Source organism: Colias philodice, chromosome 16 (genome assembly GCF_061535455.1).
Source record: "Colias philodice isolate Cphi_HAF_F1 chromosome 16, ilColPhil1 Martin Lab GWU primary, whole genome shotgun sequence".
In the NCBI taxonomy this organism is placed as follows: Eukaryota; Metazoa; Arthropoda; class Insecta; order Lepidoptera; family Pieridae; genus Colias; species Colias philodice.
In genome coordinates, this window is record NC_143101.1 from 4,985,897 (window position 1) to 5,008,119 (window position 22,223).

General features: G+C 32.5%; 1 protein-coding gene across 1 annotated transcript in view; it reads right to left on the bottom strand.

Moving 5' to 3' along the window:
- Dscam4 (Down syndrome cell adhesion molecule 4) overlaps positions 1-22,223 on the bottom strand; it is a 148,509-nt gene that overhangs the window by 112,677 nt on the left and 13,609 nt on the right. Inside the window, exon 2 of the mRNA XM_089705302.1 lies at positions 3,396-3,445. Within this exon, the coding sequence (XP_089561428.1) occupies positions 3,396-3,432 (37 nt within the window). The 5' untranslated portion in view covers positions 3,433-3,445. The remainder of the gene's footprint in view (positions 1-3,395; positions 3,446-22,223) is intronic.

The following is a 22,223-nucleotide window of genomic DNA, read 5'->3' on the forward strand; positions in this document are numbered from 1 at the left end:
TTTCGTCGGCTGCCTACGCCTGTCATCTCACTATTTTAGGGAAAGTAATGTTTCCATAAAATAATATTATATTTGTTATGTCTATCCGTGAAACAAGACATACTACATCTATGAATCAAGTTATTTCTTCATTTATGGCATTTTATTGCTGGTGAAGTTACATGAAAATGATTTTATTTCTGTATACTGTACTTTTTTTTAATAAGTTGTGATATTTTCGCGACATTCGAGTAATAGTAAAATAAAACCACGTTTAAGGTGATCTATAATTATTAATGTGGACGTGATGCTTCTATGATCTTAATTTAAAATCGAATGAACTAAAAAGAGCAAATTTTGCTGACAACAAACTAAGAGAGCTGACAGAAAAGTAACTTGTCTCGCTGCTGAATTCAGTCTCGGAAATATGATTTGATATTTTTACTTTATTTCAAACTTGCACACTATTGATATTATTTTTAAAATCTATTAATTTAATATTTATATTCATAAAATCGATTTAAAATGTACAAACAATCTCAACTTTTTATAAATTTTAATTGTAAAGAAATTATTAAGTGACGGTATTGGAAGAAAATTGAACATGGAACCCAAAAGTTTTGACGTCGTTTCAGTCGTAAATTTTTGTTAATGGACAGAAGAAAATGTATTAAGAATAACGAGTTCGCTTTCTTTGACATTAATTTATTTATTTATTTTATTAATAAATTATATTGGATTTAACAAGACGTTACATATTATTATACCTATTGTGATTCCACGCTAGAACTGAAAGCAAAATTTCATTTCAACCAGTAATTAAAACTGTTTGGAAATTGCTTACAAGATAGTACATAGTAATAATATGTTCGTTATATATCTACGAGCATGTCTATTTAAATGGAAACCAGCAAAGAACTCATTCCACCTTTATTTTCCAACACAGCTACAAGTAGGTACAACACGGCTACTCCGTGCGATTGTTCAATTGAATCAAAGAACAAGATAAAATAGCAAGACAAGCGGTATATCAAAGAGCGTATTACCACGTCCATAGCACGCAGACATTATTGTTGCATATAGACTCCAAATAAATTTAGGTATTACATTTTGAATTCTAAAGGAGTTGGGTCTGGCAACGAAACTGACAGGCCAGTCTGTTAACAGCACAGTTTGCAAACAGTTAGTAAATTTTCCGCTCGACGAGCAGATACATTTATTGAAGAAAACGGAACAACGAATTCGAGCTTATATTGTACCGCTAATATTATACTGTTTATTTGTGTGTATAGGTATATATCATATCATACACATTTCATAAGCTTTGGGGTATTTTTAATGTGTGCTCTGTTGCTGTATTGTGCTCGTTAGAAACTTAAACATGTTGCTTATAAAATCTACACAATCAATTTTCAGGAAGCACTCACTGTTATAAATAATGAATTGTGGGGATATTCTAGAAGTGAACCGAGGTTATCACTCGAAGAAATAAATGTTATCGATCCTTACGATTGCTTCTGCGTTTACAAGACGTAACACATAAAACTTTAAACTTAGTGTCTTATTGTGCCATGTGCTTATTATCATATTGTAATTTTTTTACAACATTGAATTAACTTCATTTATCATCTAAATATTATAAGTTCTAGTAACAAATTATTTACTTACACCAAACCAAATACCAAGTTTATACACCAAGATATAAAGAATAGGTCTACGCATCACCATTAGGCACTACATAAAGTAACATTGAAGTCGCAAGGCCGACAAGATTTGAAAATGTTTCACACGACCCGGCCCGGGTAAATGTAAGTGATGTAAGAGACGTTCGCGAAGATAAGCCCGGCGACAACTTTCTTCTACAGCCTTCACTTTGCCTATATTTATCTTCAGGAATATCGCGCCCGATTTTGAGAGAACTTTACCTAAATAAACCGTAAGCTTCGACGCCGACGCTGCTCCAATTAAGAAGCTATTTCAAGATATAATAAGATCATAAAAATATTTCCCATTTTATTAATGCGAAAGATGAAAAATAATATGACCGAATTCTTAAGATATTTTTATATGAACGTAACGAACAAGAAAATTTTTATATCTACGTCTGGCTTCTATATCATATTATAATATCTACGGCATTTTGCTATTAAGAGGATATAATGTGATATTTTATGTAAAATAAGTACCTATTTAAGACTGGCTGAAATATATTTTTTATAATATACTACTGAATTTATATAAAAGAAGCAAGAAATCGTAATATTCATCCTGACCTGAGAATCCTATATACATAAATCCAGTTTTATGACTCATTTGAACGCTGATTGTATTAATTAGATTTATTACGATTATAACTGTGCTTATGTTAATTGCAATATGAGTATTATCCAGTTTAAAACATTCCTTGAGTAATACATTATTTGTAGGAAAGTAAACAAAAACTCACAAAGTGAACCAAGGAATTATCGATTCGAGCCACGTCTACGTAGCAACTCAAATTAAAAGTTTTTATAAGAAGCACACAATGTTTTACGACTTATTATTTTTGTATTTTCTCTTCCTTGAAATCGAATAATATATGTATTACAATTTTCTCAATATTCACTAAGCCTAAGTAACAAATTCAACAATTAACTTACTATCAGTGTCACAGTAATGGAAATAATACATATTTAAGCATTCTATATAAATATTTGTATTTCAAAACACACCCTATAATACACAAATCTCTATACAATCTTATTCCTAAATCTTGATAAAACCATCCAACATAGATAAACTACATACTTAGTTATGTAGATATCCTCACACCGAATACGGAATACCTTATTCAATACGTCCATTGTTATATAAGTAACCAGAATATACAATTCAGTACGTTGACCGTAACATAGAAACTTTGCGACTAGCGACAACAGCCAGCACCCCAGAGATATATGTCCGAAGATTTACAGGCCCACCGGGATGTGATACGAATGAATTTCATTTCAACACTTCTTTCACAATTGTTTGTGGCAACCGTTATGTAATGTTAGTTTAGTTAGGATAAACAAGATGTGTTGTTTTGAACATGTAAAGCAATTATTTTGTTCAGCAAAAAATAAAGAAAATGTTACAACATTAGGAGTTGTACACTGGTTGATTTGATGTAAAAAAAATGAATCCTCAAATTTCGTTTTATTACGAAATGTTAGAAAAATATATGGTATTTTTAAATAAACATATTCTTCTCAGTATCTAAATAACATAAAGCTCCGATATAGTACTTCTAAATAAAAAAGAACGACACAACACGGACCGCAAGATCCAAACAAAACGGAAAAGTAATTCTTTCGTCGTAAATAACAAGAAGGTTATCGGGTGGAATATACACGTCTAATATAAAGGCGTTGTTCCGAACACAAATAGCGACTTACCCAAGAAACTCAGCAGCAAATATGTACAGAGCCTCATCTTTCCAACTTCCCTGAAAAAGAAAAACAAAATTTTAATTCTATTTGCTCCGTAAAGTTCCCTGCATTTTGGACGAACTTAATAATTGTGTAGTTTGGAGACGGAATTTTAATTTAAATGCACAAAGTAAATGAGTGAAATAGGACATTGTTAATAGGATTCAAAATAGCGGAGGTATTTTTAATTTCTTTATAAAACTTCTATTTTCTTTGTAATGCTTTAAGGAAAATCAAAGTGAAATCATTGCATTTAATACTTTGAGTTAAATTGATGATGCTTAGTGCTTAATAAATGTAATGAAAATAATGTAGTTAAATATTATAATATTATAAATAATAAAATAGCTTGGTATTTCGCGATTTATAACAGTCAACTATGAGCTTAATGATGTAATAATGAATAAAGTAATATTCAAAAACATTTTGTGTGTTAGTATGAACAATATTATACACATTTCTTACAACTCTACAAACTATATTTTAGTAAACCTTGCAACATAATTTACAAAATCTTTTGTTTATAAATGGTACAAGTTTCATCTCAAATTCGTCACAAAAGATATTTTCAGGCACTGCTAACGACCAAAAATATTACCTTTAAAGTCGCAAACTGAAAGGTATAAATAAGTACAATTTTACGGTCATGTTTTCCGCCTAATGCAGGCAATGTGACAGGCAATCCGAAAAATCCTGTTCATTCAAACCATTTAGCTAAGCGACCGCCCCTTCAGGTAATGGCCCGTTTGGAATAACGTTGAGACCTCAAGAGTCTGTAATCTGTATTAATATTCACTCCATCTGAAGGCTTATATAGTGTAAATTGAAAATAGAGCTTTATAAATTAATTGTGAATTGCCTGGATTATTTCGTGACAGAAGAAAATTATTTTTTGTGTAGTATTTAGAATATGCGAACGCTTTTCACTGTGTCAATACAAACGTACCTAAATTAAATAAACTAAATGCATGTTTATCAGTTTGATACAGCTTTATTCCACAAAATCTACAACTCTACAGCTCATGAAAACAAATTATCCATATTCACAAACAAAAATACTGCATAATATACGAGTATAGCGAAACATTTAAGTGGTTTTCACTCTTGAACAATTGCTACGCGTAAAATTGAAATAATACAAAAATTGCGAGCTTCACGAGTGCAATTTTCGCGGGCAATTTTTCTGCGTCATCCTAACTAATGACATGCGTGGGAATTGACGAACACCACTCAACAGTTGAAACTCATTTCCACGCTATATGAGTGTTTATATATGCTTGTATATAATATATTAAAATTTTTGTTACCGTACGTTAGTCATGTCGTTTGTCTCTACAACAAGCTACATAAATTATTTTGTTACGAATGCTACGAAAACGTAAATGTTCGATTATTTCTTGCATTATGTATAACGTTTTAGATGTGATTTCTTACCGCGCATTTAGTTGAAACGAACATAGAGCTAGAACTAGAGCAAGATCATTATTTCGTGATCTTTTAGTGAAAATGAAAACTCATATTCATTGTTATTGAGTATTAGAAAATTGCATATAATCTTTTCGAACGCACTAAGAACAACGAAAGAATGCTCTACGCCTGTTTACACTAAAATAATTTGACATAGAATGAGCATTCGCTCGTTTGATGTAAATGCACCGTTATATTATACCTTGCTTAATATTTTTGTGTCAAAGTTTATATTTTTATGTTCATGTCGTAGCAGAAGCAAATTTTACCGTGTTTATTTCAAATCACCAAAATTAACCAAGCACCAGACGGTTGGAACCGTGTGAATTTAAACAATTTCCGATAAGAAAATCGATTATGAACTACCTAAAATTATTGTAATAAGTAAATACAAATTGAGGCTTCCAAAATTTGAACAGTTCGATCATTTATCACTCGCCTGTCTCTGAGACGCTGTAACAAAATTACTGACACTGAGACAGACTCATAACTTCATTTACGAAATATAAATAACTTTGTCGTATATCCCATTTCACAATAAATTACAGGCGATGTACCGTAATGGCAGGGGATACAAATAAATTTAAACACTTAAGTGTAGGCTTTAGAAATATGCTGAAGTTATTTACTGGGTTGTATTTGTCAAATTGAATAAAGTTATAAGGTCTAATGGTTTGTTTTGTTTTAATACCCTATTGTCATCGTCGTCGTCGTCGTCGTCGTTGGCCAATGCGTCTATTACTGACGATTTATGGTGCTATGCTTGAGCAATGCTTTTGGTGTCCAAACAATCCAATGCGGGATCAACATACTTTTCCACAGGTCGGACAGGGGAAGTTTGCAGCAGGTAATACCCAATACCCATACCTATATATTATGATAATAATCCATACTTATAAGGAGGAGCTTGTTGAGAAAGGTAAGGGTGTGGCTAATCAGGATCTGACAAGCTTATTTCGCTGAACACGATAAGTACTACTGAAATGTTTCCAATAGAATAATTATTACAACCTAATCTTAGTGTATTAGTTGATATGTTAATTATAAATAGATATTAGTTGTTATAAATAGACAAGATCACATGTAGACAATGTAAGGCTTTCTTATTAAGTCTTATTGTAATATCATGGATTCTGCAAAATCTCTGATTTCTGCTGAAATCGTATTTTCAATTAACACAATTTTTGTTTTACTTAGTAGTCGTCGCTTTTTCTACAGCTGCCCAGAAAAAAATAACCTCGAAAAAGAGGATTAAAATAGAGATTTTGTTCCAAACCTCTTAACTTCGGTTTGTTGAAATTGACTTATAATTCAATCTGGATTTCAACCGTAAAATTTCACTTATAATCAGTAAACTTGTCACGAACGTTGCGATCGAGTCACTTATAAGGGGCTAGTTTAGTATTTTTGCCTTGAACAATTTTGTTTCTGAAATGGATATTTAAGATACCTTTTATGATGATTTTTTATACAATTACGTAAATCTTTACTAATACGATGATTTCATATAATATGACAATACAAATTACAGAAACGATGCTCTATCATTTTTGCATACTATTTTAAGCAATCTTAAAATGTTATAACTACGTACTTTTTAATAGATATTGTATTCAAAATATATTTTCAGATCAAAAATACGCAGTAAGGACGCATAAACTAAAATTGATACCAACTATACACTTACTACTACACAAAAAACGAAATAATTACGTCTTTAAATCGACATTAAAATAATATCATGTTAAAAATTTTGTAATGTAAGTAATTACCAATATACATTAGCTAGCAAGCTACGTATATGTATGAGTTATGTTACCAATTTTATATTTATTGATTCTATACCTTAAGGAAAATGCGTTGAGTCCATATCACAAGGTAAATCACCCCAAAAATGAGGAAATCAGTTTCACAGCTCTCAAAAGGTTTGACAGTAACGAAGATTTTACAGCCTCAAAGAACATAAGAAATGTGAATTTCACTTTAATGAAGCCTGTGATGTTTTATAAGACTCGTGCGTAAAACTTTTTATTGTTTATTAAAACTAAATTAATATTTTTGGTAATTGTCTGGCTTATATTCATATTACGTTGTATCGCAAAATCATAAGATAAAAAGTTACAATATATTTTGTTCTACAATACATATCTTATCAATTTCATAGTTCGTCTTTCATCTAATTTAATCTTTAAGTACTTATAATTATCTGCACTTATATAAAAACATAATGAATTATATCGCATACATAAGGTTTAGAACTTTTAAGAGAAAGGTTTACAAACATTAATATTAAAAACGTTTTTTGTTTCAATAATTCAATTTGTTTTTTATTACAGCATTACTCTTTAAATCTATTTGTGTCGAAATCATTTATACAGTTTCAAATAGAGGCGAGTCAACAGCACAATTTTCTCGAATAAGCTGAACAAAAAACTGGAGCAAACATGTAATAAAAGCCGCCAGATACTGCCCTTTTGAAAACGGGAAAACCAGAAAGTTTTATAAATTCCCAAATCTACAAACAATTTTATTTCAGCCCGAAACTAAAACTTCTATCTTGTTTATCTATTTTTACAGTAACATTATTGGAGCTTCCATTTATTCTAATGTTTCGTGGTTGTTCTTTTTCATTGATAGATTGGTAATTATATAGTTCAATACTTTAATACAAACCAATTAAATAGCTTGTAATTGTATACATAATAATGAGGAAATATAGAGCTTTTTAGGTGATGTATTAAATAATATTACAATACCAAAGCGAAACTAAATAATGCAATTTATATTTTAAATTTAATTTTGTACTAAAACTTAGCTTTCAAAATGATTCATTTCATTTAAAAAATCGCTTAACCGTTAAGCTCTTCGTGGATTCTTTAACTCGATAACTGTTCTGTTTTTACAAATACAAAGATACCCGTCTAAAATGTATCAAGGTTTTAATACTGTACTTATAAATATTTAAAACACATCGGATCTGAAACGTTATTCAAAGAACTATCGAAGTGTGCTATGTCCACATTAATCTTTGTTATGAGTCAATGCGCAGAGCAACTATCTTTTGTCTGAGCGCCGACTATATCTGAATGATTTATTATGTATATACCTTGCGATTTATTTATCCAAGTCTTCGCTTTTGATATGCTATGAACTGCATTTACCTGATGAACCATATTCATTTAAAAGTGTATGAATAAATATACTTTTTAATTCATTCTAATAATGTAGAGCATGATATAACTCTCGCATGTTCTAGATATTATAAAGAGTAAACTATAAGAATACTGAAAAGTGTTTTTATTTGGAGTAAAATATTTAATTAACTACAAGCTTTTATCACTTTTATTTAATATTGGAATGTATTTTTTTCCTATTGTATTAAATGAGCCATAGATAAATATTTTCTGCTGAACACTGGATACGAAAGTTTTGTTCTTTATTAGGTCAGATAGTATGGTCAAACCATAGAAATCTAAATAACAAGGCATAGATTTCTATGGGTCAAACCGTCAAAGAGACTGCTATCTTCTTAAGTAAATCGTTATGAAATTAAAAAAATAATAATAATAAAGGGCCGTCATGAATAAAGCAATTTATGAAAATAAGATCTTATTTACTATGAACAGCTTTTATCGACAGGATTCAATCTCGAATACGTGGAAGGTACTTCTGCAAACAAAAACTTTCCGTTTCCCACTCAACAAGTTAAAAGCGATCGGTTTATGAAATACAGATCTATTTGAACAGTTTGTCAAACTCTCGAATGATTAAAACAAAGTTTCATAGGTAAATTGACTCATAGTTGGCTTATTGAAGGCAAGTCGGGCGTGTAACAGGCAAAAGTTTAGTTCTGAGCTGAAAGCACCAAGTGTCTGCGGCCTTCGTGTAGGTACCAGGTAACCATTTGAAGTTGGAGAATGCTCTGCTAGTTTGTTTTATGAAATTTTGGACTTTGACCCACATTTGTAACGCTCAAAATCGACAAAATGTTTTTTTTTTTTTTTTTTTTTATTAAATAAGGTTGCTAATTAAAATAGCACCTTATACAAATTACAATCTAGCCTACAAGACTAATAAGTAATTTTATGTTAACCTAAATTTCTAAATAACTTATTCTAAGAGAGTGTCCATTGTCACTTGCTTAGTGTCTGTTAAGGGGAAGTAAGTCACTTTGCTCGTGTGCTTTGGTATACAGATAATTGTCACTGTTCACTTTTCACTTATCACTACACTAACTCAAAAGGTTTAGTCCTTTTTAGTCTTCGCACTAGGTCCGTGGTATCAAGGAGCTGGATAGCCTCAACATTCACGTGATGATGAAGTCGATGTTGATGAGCTTCTGCATGTTTTTGAACAATTTTGTCCACGGTGTCCACTTTTAGGTCACGGTGGAGGTCACCATTACGGATGTACCAGGGGGCATTTACAATGTCTCTCAGTACTTTATTTTGGAAACGTTGTATTATGTTAATGTTGCTTTTTTTGGTACAGCCCCACAGCTGAATACCATACGTCCATACTGGCATGAGGACTTGTTTGTATATGAGAAGCTTATTATGTATCGACAACTGGGAGTATCTTCCAAGAAGCCAATACAATTTCTTATAGCGCAAGCCTAATTCTTCTCGCTTCTTCTTGACGTGAGCCTTCCAGCGTAGCTTAGCGTCAAGCGTCATACCAAGGTATTTCGCCGTGTTAGCATAAGGTATTTGTTGGCCATTAAGGAGTATCGGGACAATCTGTGTTCTTTTGTTTGTAAAATTTATGTGAACGGATTTTGATTCGTTCAATCTTATCCGCCATTTCCGAGTCCATTCATAGACCTGGTTCACAGCTTCTTGGACTTTATCTCCTGCTTCCTGGTAAGTGATGCCTGTGGCCATGATAGCAGTGTCGTCAGCAAATGTTGCAGTAATGTTTTTTTCTAATACTGGGATGTCACACGTGTACAAAAGGTATAGGATGGGACCTAAAACACTTCCTTGTGGCACACCAGCTCGTATTTCGACAAAATGTTGATGAAAGTTTTAATTATTACAAGCGAGAAAATACCAAGTGTAAATGTTGTGGAAATCGTGGGCGGCATTGGCCTAATTTGCGAACGAGGTTACATAAATCCACATATTGTGTTAAAAATGTGTGATAAAAATAAAAAAGAGCGTGTGTGCTGTGCACAGGTGTCAGAAGTGAAACTTCTTTGGCAAGATTCAAAGATATCAAAATCCATGCCTTACTCCATGACGTGACGGTATTGCTATGACGCGACTTTGAAATTTTACTTTCAACGCGCCTAAAGAAACTTCTTGTGTGTTACTGAGTGAAACTTCACTTCAAAAGCATGTAGCTGTGGAAATTTCATCAGAATTATGGGGTATTCATCCTTAAACCTAAATACATAATAAACGGCAAATTCAGATCAACCAATTGACTGCTACCTCGCCACAACCTTATTGGATTAGGGTTCGAATTACGTACCGTACAAAGGACAAGGATTTGAACGTTACATTTACTCTAAAATTTAGAGTTTAGGGTTTGAGAAAGTTGAATAAATAACAATTTTTCTAGAGTCTTAATAATTGTTAATTACTCAATTTTTATTTATAGATATTAAGCTATATTATAGGAAATATTTCGTTGTGTGTTTGTTTGAGATTCTCTGAAGGCTCTAAAAAAACTGGACCGTATTGAAAATTGTTTGATCAGAAAGCTACATTATTCCTGATTTAGTAGTACATTGACTTCTCTATTTCTTTATCATCCCGGATCAAGAAAGCTGGGACTAGCCGCTTATAAATTTTAATTTATGTTAAATACCTAGTTCAATATTTGCAAATACAACTATTGAAAATGTTGATAGCTCCATTGTTGTAGATATAAAAGGCAATCCAATTAGTTCTATCACAATAGCCTTCAGACACCTTCTTTATTGTAATTAAATTACATTTTGTACTTGTAAAGCGTTCGACTTTTAATAAGAACTGAAAATTACTTTTTAATTTTACATTTTGATTACACTCCCAAACAAATTGTTGTAACAAAGAAATCTTCATAAAGTATTGCAGAATCATTCAGTACTACTACCTACCAGCAACGCATTAAAATAATTTTTACACGAAGCCACACCGCCTGCATTATTTTAACTGCAATAAACAGCAACATCATTGTTTCAGATTGCAATAAACATTCATAAAACAGCTTTATATTTGTTCGCTCATATTTGGTAAATGAGTATAGTTGAACTTTTAATCAATGTGTATTGTGTAATTGTGTAATTATCCGTCATTCTCAAACATTAATTGAAATCTTAATCATTTAATAGAGAATGTTTAAATTAAATTCCAACGTAGGTAAGTCACAACTAAAATGTTCCATATTGTAACAGTTGACCCAGTCACCTGAAATGTTACAAATAGTAACAATAAATAAACATGTAGACATACAAAAGGCCAAATAAATCGCTGAAACAGAAGGCTTTAAAGCAATGTGTTACTACCGAAGCGAGCGCAGTTTTGGGCTCTAAACGAATTCATCATCTTGAATTGCAAGCCGTTGAGAATTGTACGCGAGTTTTGATTAACGTACATTGAACGTGATTTTTCAACACTTTATAGCAGCCCCCGGAATAAAATTATTGAAATCCAATTGTAGATACTTTGACACAATCGAATTGAACGAACCAATTGGACACCAATAACTGACTCTATAATATAGGAGCCAGGTGTTACTTTTGATATCGAGAGGTTTAAGACGATTTTCTTTTCGTCTAATAATGCTTTTTGCCTTAAAATAACATTCATTTCAAATGGATTGCACAAAGGGTTCACATTTATTTTCGACTTTCCATATCAATTTCATAAATTGTCGCTTACACATTCAAAATTAGAACTAAGTAAGTAATTCTTGTTTCTATTAATAAATATCCCTTTTGAAATAGAAAGATGATACCACTATAAGGTAACTTAAAAAGTATATTCCGTCAGGCGTGTTCATCACAAACATACACAGCGTAACAAAGGATTTTAACAATGCAATATAAATTCCGAACAAGTTTAACTCCAGTTACAATCCCTTCATATCGCGGTGGCAATAAAGCATCGCATCTTACTTCTAAATGCATGTTCTATACAAGTCGGATATGTTCACACTTACATGGCTGTAAGCACATCGGAGTGTCCCAGCCCAACTAACAAGATACGTGCTTTTGCATCAACCAGTTTTATTACTTGCATTTTTCAGTTCACACCGGCCTCTTGTGGTAGAGTGTACGTGGGCGGTATGGCAGTTTGAATACGCTAATAGTATAAAGTGGATGATTTTTTGTCCGTATCTTTGTAGATTGGTAATAATAGTTACATTCATTTAATGCAGATGGTTGCTTATTCAGGTAATGATGTGAATGTTTATTTGAATTCATCTGGTTTTTAAATCAATTTATTACCTACTCTTATGTTAATATTTCATCAGGCGATTACAGACATAACTTTTGTCACGACTGATTGTATCTTTAAAGATGATTTTCATAAAGTAGTTGTTTTGTATTACTTTTTTTTCAGATAGCACATTTAAATTAAAGACAAATAAAGTATGCACATAGGCACTATTTGATTTATTGACCATCCTTTCCAAACGTCTCTGAATTTTTTAAAAGGGTTAAATGTTAGCGACTGTCATTTATACAAAATTCATTATGGACAATATGAATAGAGAAAAAACGTCAGCCCCTGGATGTGGGTGATGTAAATATTTGATCAAATAAACGACGGGCCCTTCTCACTGTTGAGTGTATGTGAAAACCCAAATTCTACGTATATTTGCTTATAAATTTTCCATGTAAAGACGCCCTTGTCGTTTTACACTTCGGTCATGGCGTTTTATTTGGTCACTGATGAACATTTTAAAGGGTTAATGAGCTTTATTAACTGGACAAAATAATTCTTGCTAGTTTACGTTATGAGACTACTGTGGCATATTTGATGCTTTTATATTTTTTACATTTTTTGTAGGTCGGGTTAAATTGTAATGGAATTAATTTGATATACGAGTTAACTTCGACGTCGTTATACTTAATGAACACTAATTAAAACGATTAAAACTACAACATGTAATAGAGCACATTTGCAGAATCTGTGCTGACTGTTTTTTATACCCGTTCATGCCTATCAGCCGTAATATCGTAACTCAGGCCGTCAGGTGCAGCTGCCGCCAACGACTCGGAGCGATTAACCCATTTGAGGGCTCTGAAACGACCAACCATTCAAAGTAGACCCCTGAATAACATCACGCCCCCCCTCCTCCCATCATAATCGACAAGAAATCGGAGGGGTGTGGGAGTTTTTGTTCAATGGTTATCGCTCAAATGGAATGTTTGCCGTAGAGCCAATACTTGGAGATTATCGATATAACGCTCTTCGATTTGGTGATTGAAATCTGTAAGCTGTTTACGCATTGACATCTGGACTCAATAACCGAGGAATTGATAATTATATTGAATTTCTTTGTGAAATTTTTACCGAATATAAGATTTCTTTACGTCGTCTTTAGGTTTGACAAAAAATCTTTTTTTTAGTTTTAAATAATTGAAATCATGGTCGCATTATAAGACGAAAATAGTGTCTATCGGTAAATGATGTGCATACCTAATGTGCGTTTGTGGAAAAAAGTGATTTGAAAAGGACATTTCTGCTCGAAGTCGGGTTTTAACGATGCGTTATTTCATCCACCAAGAGATAGACCTAAAACTTTTACTTTAGATTTATATAAAACTTTTAGACCTTAGCATAGGCTACGCTCAGTTTGACACATAAATCACCAAATATCTCTTAGTACGCTTGAAGAAAACGTTTTTCACATTGGTTTCAGTTCATTGAACATCTTTTTTAGGAACGAAGAAGCTTGTACGCTGCCAGAAAGTGACATTTTTTGTGTGTAATGTATAGTTTTATCACCACAAATAGGTTTTAAAAAGACCTTGGTATGGTTGATCACAAAATTATCAAACTTAAACATTTATTTATAATTTATAAATATCACATCTTTTAGAGACGCTTTAGTTCATCATAGGTACATCATCATGATACTTATTCCCACTATAGAGCGCAAGCTTATTATATAAAATTCTTACGGAGTAAACGATGAAGAAAAACAATGTGAAATACATCTGTCACTTGTCTCTGAAGATGGAGTGAGGTTAATATCTGTTGAGAATAGTGTCGTTGACACCTAATCGATTTGAAATAGGGGGGTTATCAATTCAACGTATGTGTGTATGAAGCGGTATATGTAGGTTTGTTTTAGCTCAGAATTTTTTTTATATAAAATCTTTTATTTAACTTTAATTTAATTTGACGTACAATGCACTTTTCAATAATTGTAGAGTTTTAAAACAACGGACCAAAATCTACACAAACAACAGGTATCATAATAATTACAAGACTTTCTTACAGCGATTGAACACAAGCTCTATATCCCACATAACCCTAGTAATATTCCAGACTGACCTTCAATAAACTCTTATTGGACAAACACGCCCAAACAAACCACAAATCCCGCAATCAAGTTCGTGGCCTAATAAATAATGCCCAATCATTGAACATATCCTAAATAACATTTTGTAATTAGAGCAACTAACTTGTATCCCAGACAGTATCCCTTTACAAGCAAACTTCTATAATATGTTTCGACTTGACCCTTGTCACAAAACTAACTTCTATTTAACTTCGTAAAGAAGTATATCAATAAACGTAAAGGCATGTCTGATTTCCACGAAAAGTGTATTAAAAAGTTAGAGGATCCATTTTATTGTATAACTTTATTCATACTCGTACAAACAAAGGGAAACCTCTGTTTTATTGTAATTGTTTAACATTATATTCCAAACTACGTGTCAGATACGACGTGGCTCGAATTAAATATGAATTTAATGGCCACTTATTTGCGCTTTCAAAATTAGTTAATATAATCATGGTAACTACGTATTATGTAATAGTTATTGCCTAATCACTACATAGTATAAAACAAAGTCGCTTTTTCTGCCCTTATGTCCCTTTGTATGCTTAAATCTTTAAAAATACGCAACGGATTTTGATGCGGTTTTTTTAATAGATAGAGTGATTCAAGAGGAGGGTTTTAGTATATAATTTATTAGGTTTTAGATAAAGCGGGCGAAGACGCGGGCGTTAAACTAGTTACTTATATTTCTCTTTATTTATTAACTATTACCCGTTTTTCAAAGTACTCCTCTAAAAGCCACAGCCAGTATCGGAATTCTTGGACTCGAAATCTCGAGTGATGTGCAGTTCTCTTGTCATCTGGAAGGTAAAGCTAAGTTAGCTTCGCAGAAACTAGGTGTACTCTGTAGAGCGGGGCAGTATTTCACTCCGAGCCATCGCCTTAACCTTTATAAGGCGCAAGTCAGGCCGCATATGGAATACTGCTCCCATCTCTGGGCCGGTGCACCTCAACAGTATCTCCTTCCATTTGACCGAATTCAACGGAGAGCTGTGCGACTCGTTGGCGAGCCAAGTCTAACCGATCGGCTTGATTCTTTGGCATTGCGTAGAGAAGTCGCTTCCTTATGCGTCTTCTACCGCATTTATCATGGGGAGTGCTCTGAAGAACTGTTTGGTGCACTGCCTGCTGCTGAATTCCACCATCGTACGGCACGTCATAAGCTGAAATTCCACCCATACCATCTGGACAGCTGGCGATCAACAACTGTTCGCTTTAGAAGAAGTTTTTTGCCTCGTGCTACCGAAATTTGGAATCAGCTCCCGCGGGCAGTGTTTCCAATGAGTTACGATTTGGGGACCTTTAAGAAAAGAGCGTACACCTACCTTAAAGGCCGGCAACACACTCGCCATACCCCTGGTATTGTGGGTGCAAGTGGGCGACGATGATCATTTACCATCAGATGACTCGTCTGCTCGTTTGCCTGCTCTTCACATAAAAAAAAAAAAAAAAAAAAAAAAAAACTATATTCATATTCATTAAAGCAACGTTGGCTTGATAAGTGCAGCTATACTATTCCATATAGCCAACATATATTTTTTACGAATAAATAAATAAATAACCAATATCGTATAGGAGCTACCGACGTTGACAAGTGAGAATTTTAGTGTAGTTGGTTCTTTGATATACTGTTCCTCTTGCTATTTCGGTTAGAGTCCGGGCTGTCTGGCTGGTCGCAGTGGTTGCATTTAGTAGTGCGCATCTTATCTGTACAGGATAATTTCCTTAATTTTAAGTCATTTTTTAACGCGTAATTTTTAATATTTTGCCTTAAGATAGATCCATCAGACATAGTTTTTTTATTGCAAGACGTTTTTTTCGTTGTTAAATAGGTGCCAGACGCAATTTTTTATTTCGTTTTTATAAAAAATTCAAATTATTTTAGAATGTCTGTAAATTTCATATTATGTCCTTTAAACATAATATAATCTAAAATTAATTAGCCAGACGCTAATTCGATTGTTAAGTATTAAATAATGTGTATAAATAAAAAAAAGTAATGAAGCATGCAGCTCATCAGCTAGTGTATTTTAATTATGCGACAGGAAATAATTGCAAGAATACAATATTATTTACACTTGTTCTTATAAATAAAAGCTAAAATGAAAAAAAAAGACCATAAAAGTGAAAAATAAAATATTAAAGTTACCATACATTGAAAATAGAATAAAATCTATATCAATGAAGGTTAAACAATTACATTGTAAAACTTAAAAAGCCATCTTCATAATCATCATCATCATCACACACCACACCACACACGACACACACACGTGAACACACATACACTCGCATGTTTAAGTTTGTATTGAATTTATCTAAAGTAGTTAGCATGAATTTATATAGCTAGTATACTAGCGGTCCGCCCCGGCTTCGCCCGTGGTACCTACATGTTTAAACTATCCTATCTCTCAAGTTGGATCGAACTGCACATGGTGTGCGAATTTTATTATAATCGGTTAAGTGGTTTAGGAGTCCATTGAGGACAAACATTATGACACGAGATTTATGTATATATATATTAAGATTAATGAATTAATATTGTTATCATCATCACTACATGGTATAAAACAAAGTCGCTTTCTCTGTCCCTATGTCCCTTTAAATCTTTGAAACTACGCAACGGATTTTGATGCGGTTTCTAATGTGATGTCGTAAATAATTACATTTTTTCCACATACAGTGCAAACGCAGGCTGAACCTTACGAGTTTTATCAAAATAATGTACTAACTATAATAGTACACATTGAAAAGGTCTACAGAAAAGTCCGTGATGGTATATGTCTATCTCTTATGGATAACCCACAATAACTTTTTTTTGTCATTTACTTTTTACGACAAATAATAATGGCTAATTTTCGAAGCGATTTTAACCAATAGGTACAGCATTAATCCTTAACCAATTAAAGACCTTGAATACATTGTTAATTTAATATAGATCTATATGGCCCTTTACACCGTATGATTTAAGTGAATATTTTCGAAGATATTACAGATTTAAAAATTGCGGGACGTAGCGTTTGCGGCGGTACCGGCCGGCCGCCCGGCTATATATTTTATACCCGTGCGAAGCCGGAGCGGGCCGCTATGTATTTAATATTTATATTCAACGTTCACAGTTTTTCTGTAGTGTATTTAGTATCAGCATTGCACCCGTGCGAAGCCAGGGCCAGGCGGGGCGCTAGTTAGTTATAAAAAAAATTGTTTTGTATAGAAGATTGTTGATGTACCCTAATAGTTTATTTTTTAGCCTAAGGAATAAAATGTACCAATGGAAGGTACTTGTTCCCACAACACAGGGAATCTTAGAGTAGGAACAATTCAATTTCTATGCATCGTATATTTTCGAAAAAAAAAAGTTATTTTTTATTGTTATTTAATTTTCGCGGCCGACCCTTTCTATCTCTCTTGCACTTTAAACTATCTCTCCATATACACAATCATCAAATTGTTATACTTACCTACTTTCACTACGTTTTTATTTGTACATATTTAATACTTAACAATCGAATTAGCGTCTGGCTAATTAATTTTAGATTAAATTATGTTTGAAGAACATAATATGAAATTTACAGACATTCTAAAATAATTTGAATTTTTTATAAAAACGAAATAAAACATTGCGTCTGGCACCTATTTAACAACGAAAAAAACGTCTTGCAATAAAAAAATTATGTCTGATGGATCTATCTAAAGGCAAAATATTAAAAATTACGCGTTAAAAAATGTCTTAAAATTAAGGAAATTATCCTGTGCAGATAAGATGCGCACTAAAAAACGCAACCACTGCGACCAGCCAGACAGCCCGGACTCTAACCGAAATAGCAAGAGGAACAGTATATCAAAAAACCAACTATACTAAAATGACTTTTTTTTTAACGTTAATAGCTCCCGTACCAATACGTCAATTTAAAATACGCTGTCATACTGCAGCTCAGAAAGCTAAAACAAACCTGTCCATTTAGTTCTATTTGCACGCAGTAAATATGAAGATATTTTTATGCTATAATTTCATTTAAAGTATCGATAAGCACTGGTGGAATATTTACCAGCACGTTCAGTATTAAGTCATCCATGTGAATGTGATGCGGGCATTACACTGGGTATACCTATACCTATACCTGTACCTATACCTATAGCTGGTATACTCGGTATGGGTAAACAAATGCTGACACAGCGCTTGCAACAACATTCTGTGGACACGCCTGAAGCGCTATGATTTAGAATCGTATGGCTCAGGTGAAATGGATATTAAAGATATATGGGATGTTTTGTAAACAACTAATGCAGGACAAAGAAAGAATAAAAGGTAGAGCGCTTTTTGTCCTAAATAAATAGTTAATAAATGTTTATGTTAAAGCGTACGACTTATCAGTATTATGAATTAACCAATTTGAACAGTGTATATTAGTAGCGAGCAGCACCGCGAAGCAATAACTGCGCGAAGCAGCTCGGTCTATGTGAAAGAGGCTTCACTGAGGAAAATGACGTATACTGTCAATATTATGTAAGGTAAGTACCATGTAAGTACATATAATTAGACACAGGTAGGTAACAACGATTTTGTGAATATCATATTAGTAGCAAGATATTTAAGATTATTAAAATTCTTTATTCCTATAAAACATTATGTTTAGGCTGATTATAAAAGAACAAGTGTATTTGAGATTAAAAAAGTTTGTCGAATTCATAGAGGTTTGTGTAACATTGTTGGGAAACCGTAGCCCAAGAGTTGGCACATATTTCGGCTTTACTTTAGCGGTTATGTTACACTCTTATGTTCAGAAATAGTGTACAAATAGATAGTTCAAAAATAAATGTATAAAGACATTAAATATTCGTAGAGAATAGAATATGATAAACACTTAGGATAAACAATTCACTTTAGTGGAAGAAACATCAAGCTGTTGACGCATTTTTGCCAATAAACGATTTAAATAATGTTTTAATAACAATTTTGAACACTGAGTGAAACAATTTCTCAATATTCAAATATTACACGTAACAACGTGCTTGATATATTTTATAAGCGACATCATTTTATTAAGTTCCCATTATCTTCAATGAATAACTGATGGGAAATAGCAACCATTAATTATGCAAACAAATAATTCACACCTTAACTACCTGTTTTATTGCTTTACAAACTCGGAGCAAATTGTTCAATGCTTGAGGCGTATTCTATATGTTACATAATACATTATCTAGACTGTTTGCTAATATATTATGGGCTTTAAATCGTACATGGCTTATACCTATATCTAGTACTAGCTGTGCCTCGCGGTTTCACCCGCATTGCTCCGCTCGTGTAGGTCTTAGGGTGATGATAGAGCCTATAACCTTCCTCGATAAATTGGCTATCTAACACCGAAAGAATTTTTCAAATCGGACCAGTAGTTCCTGAGATTAGCGCGTTCAAACAAACAAACAAACTCTTCAGCTTAATTATAATAAGTATAGATATTGACCATGAACTTTCAATACAATAGAACTAGTATAGTATTATCAAACGGGATCAGTATTTAATACTATACCTTTATCGTTGCGTAGTTTATGCATAATTAAAACATATTTTATATTTGTTTGAAAGCAAAGAAGATTATTTCTTGTAATAATGGGGAAGTGAAAATAATACTACCGTATTTTGTATTGTAAAACTTTAAGAGAAAGCATATTGTATCAAACAACTCGATAAGATTACTAACTACAAACTAAACTTGTTTGGCTCTATGTAACTTACTGCTATTGTAGTAAATAAATGTGTTAAACCTTACAGTCTTAATAAAAAAGGACATCATTTATTACGAAATAACGATTCTAAACAGTTTGGTTGAACGGATAAACGTTTGACTCTCTGTTTTAGGTAGTAGTGTACCTACTTAAATTGTGAATTACTTTGGTAATTTAAAAATAACCAATATAAAGGTAGCAGTCAATAATGCCTGTGAAAAACAAGATAGCAACAATCGTTTCCTCTTAACCTCAAAACTTCCTTATTTATCGTTCACTTGTAAATCGTTTTACAAATTTATGAACCCCAATTTCCTTTTCAGTAACCAGATTACGTAAATTGCTAACTCGATAACCAAGCAGTACCTACAAGGTGATCAAGGACCTCACCGCAAAATTCTATTATGATCTTTTTTATAAGCGGTTTAAATTATGTTGTTGCCTATCTTGTCGTATATTTTATACGCACAATAAAAGGTATATCAAAGGAAAGTTAGTAAAATGACATACATATTTATAATATTCCTGAAAAATGTAGAGATTTTCGTGAGCCTTTACTACTTATTACCAAAAAATTAAATAAAGGTATTATATGAGATCATAAACGTACATGATATTCATAACTTAATGTAACGTATATTTGAATAAAAGAAGTAAACCGAAATACAATTTTAATATGCTAGAACCTTTTGAAATGTAGAAATTGTTTGCTATTTAGTTTAAAATTATTATACATGTTTTCTTTAAGACGTACTTATACTAGGAAGAATGTAGGCTAAACCATTTCTTGTAATCTAATACATTGCACATTTATGTATTCAAATTATTACTTGAATTTGGCGCAAAAGAATTAAGTAAGTAGATACTCTCATAAACCAAAAAAATATTATCACGTAAGTCTTAAAATAAGACGTCTTCCACACTCACAAGACACAAATGATACGAGGGAAAACATTTATTTAGAAAAACGAGATTGATTATACACTAGAGACCCTACATTGAGTTAAATAACGTATCGTTGCCATGTGTACATATCGCCCCGTATTCCGATTTCAGCATAAGCTCCTGTCACGTTTACCGCCAAAAGTGTTCGGCGTCGAGCAGCCGCCATCTTACAACGTGGCGCCTGACGAGCGTACCTACTCGTTGACGTTTCCCTATTAAAATTCATTCTCTTTATTTCCATGCTATTTTATTTAAAGGCGAAAATTATTAAAAACGTTTTGTTCGCAAAATTATATCTAGCGTCAGCTTTTAAGAAACTGACAGACATTATTTTTGAAGTAAAACTTCTTTAGGCGCGACTAGGGAGTAACTCAGATTTTTTTTCTGACGGAAGTAACGCTTACTATAGTCTGTGTAGTTTCCGCCATTTAAAAATAATAATTCTGATTGGTTGTAAGTATATGTCATATACTACACGCTTCTTGACTTATACGCCAGCTAGTGGCAAATATCATAATCAATTAGGATTATTTATTTTCAAATTTTCAAACGGATCAATTGTGAATAGCAAAGTGAATGAAAAATTCAACAGTTTTAAAAACATTATTTTAAATTGCAAAATTTTTTGAAAATCTCTAAATATACTTGTTTATTTATTACTTTTAAAATAAGTAAATTAAAAATAAAAATAAACATGTTGCGGATTATAATCATCTTTTTTAAATATTGCTGAAGACAAAGTAGTATCCATAGCAACAGATATGTATATAGGTTGTCATTCAGTTGAACAAGAAGCATATGTACGCCAACAATTTCATAAAATGTCAGTTATTGATACAGGAGGATCGCCTTATGAAATCATATTAGTTCTTAACAAATTTTACATTATTACAAGTTACAACCAATATTGATGTATCTGATGGCTTAGCCAACGGTTGTGTTGGAAAGTTAGTGTATATTGAACGTGATGACAGTGATAACATCATACGCTTATGGCTTGAGTTTCCTGGTAAGATAGGAGAGAAAATTAGGAAAAAAGCTGCCCATCATATTCAAACTCTAAACATTAGTAGAACAGCAGTCCCAATTTTACGAAGATCGTCATCTGTACCAATGAATAGAAATAAGACAATATTTGCAAAGAGA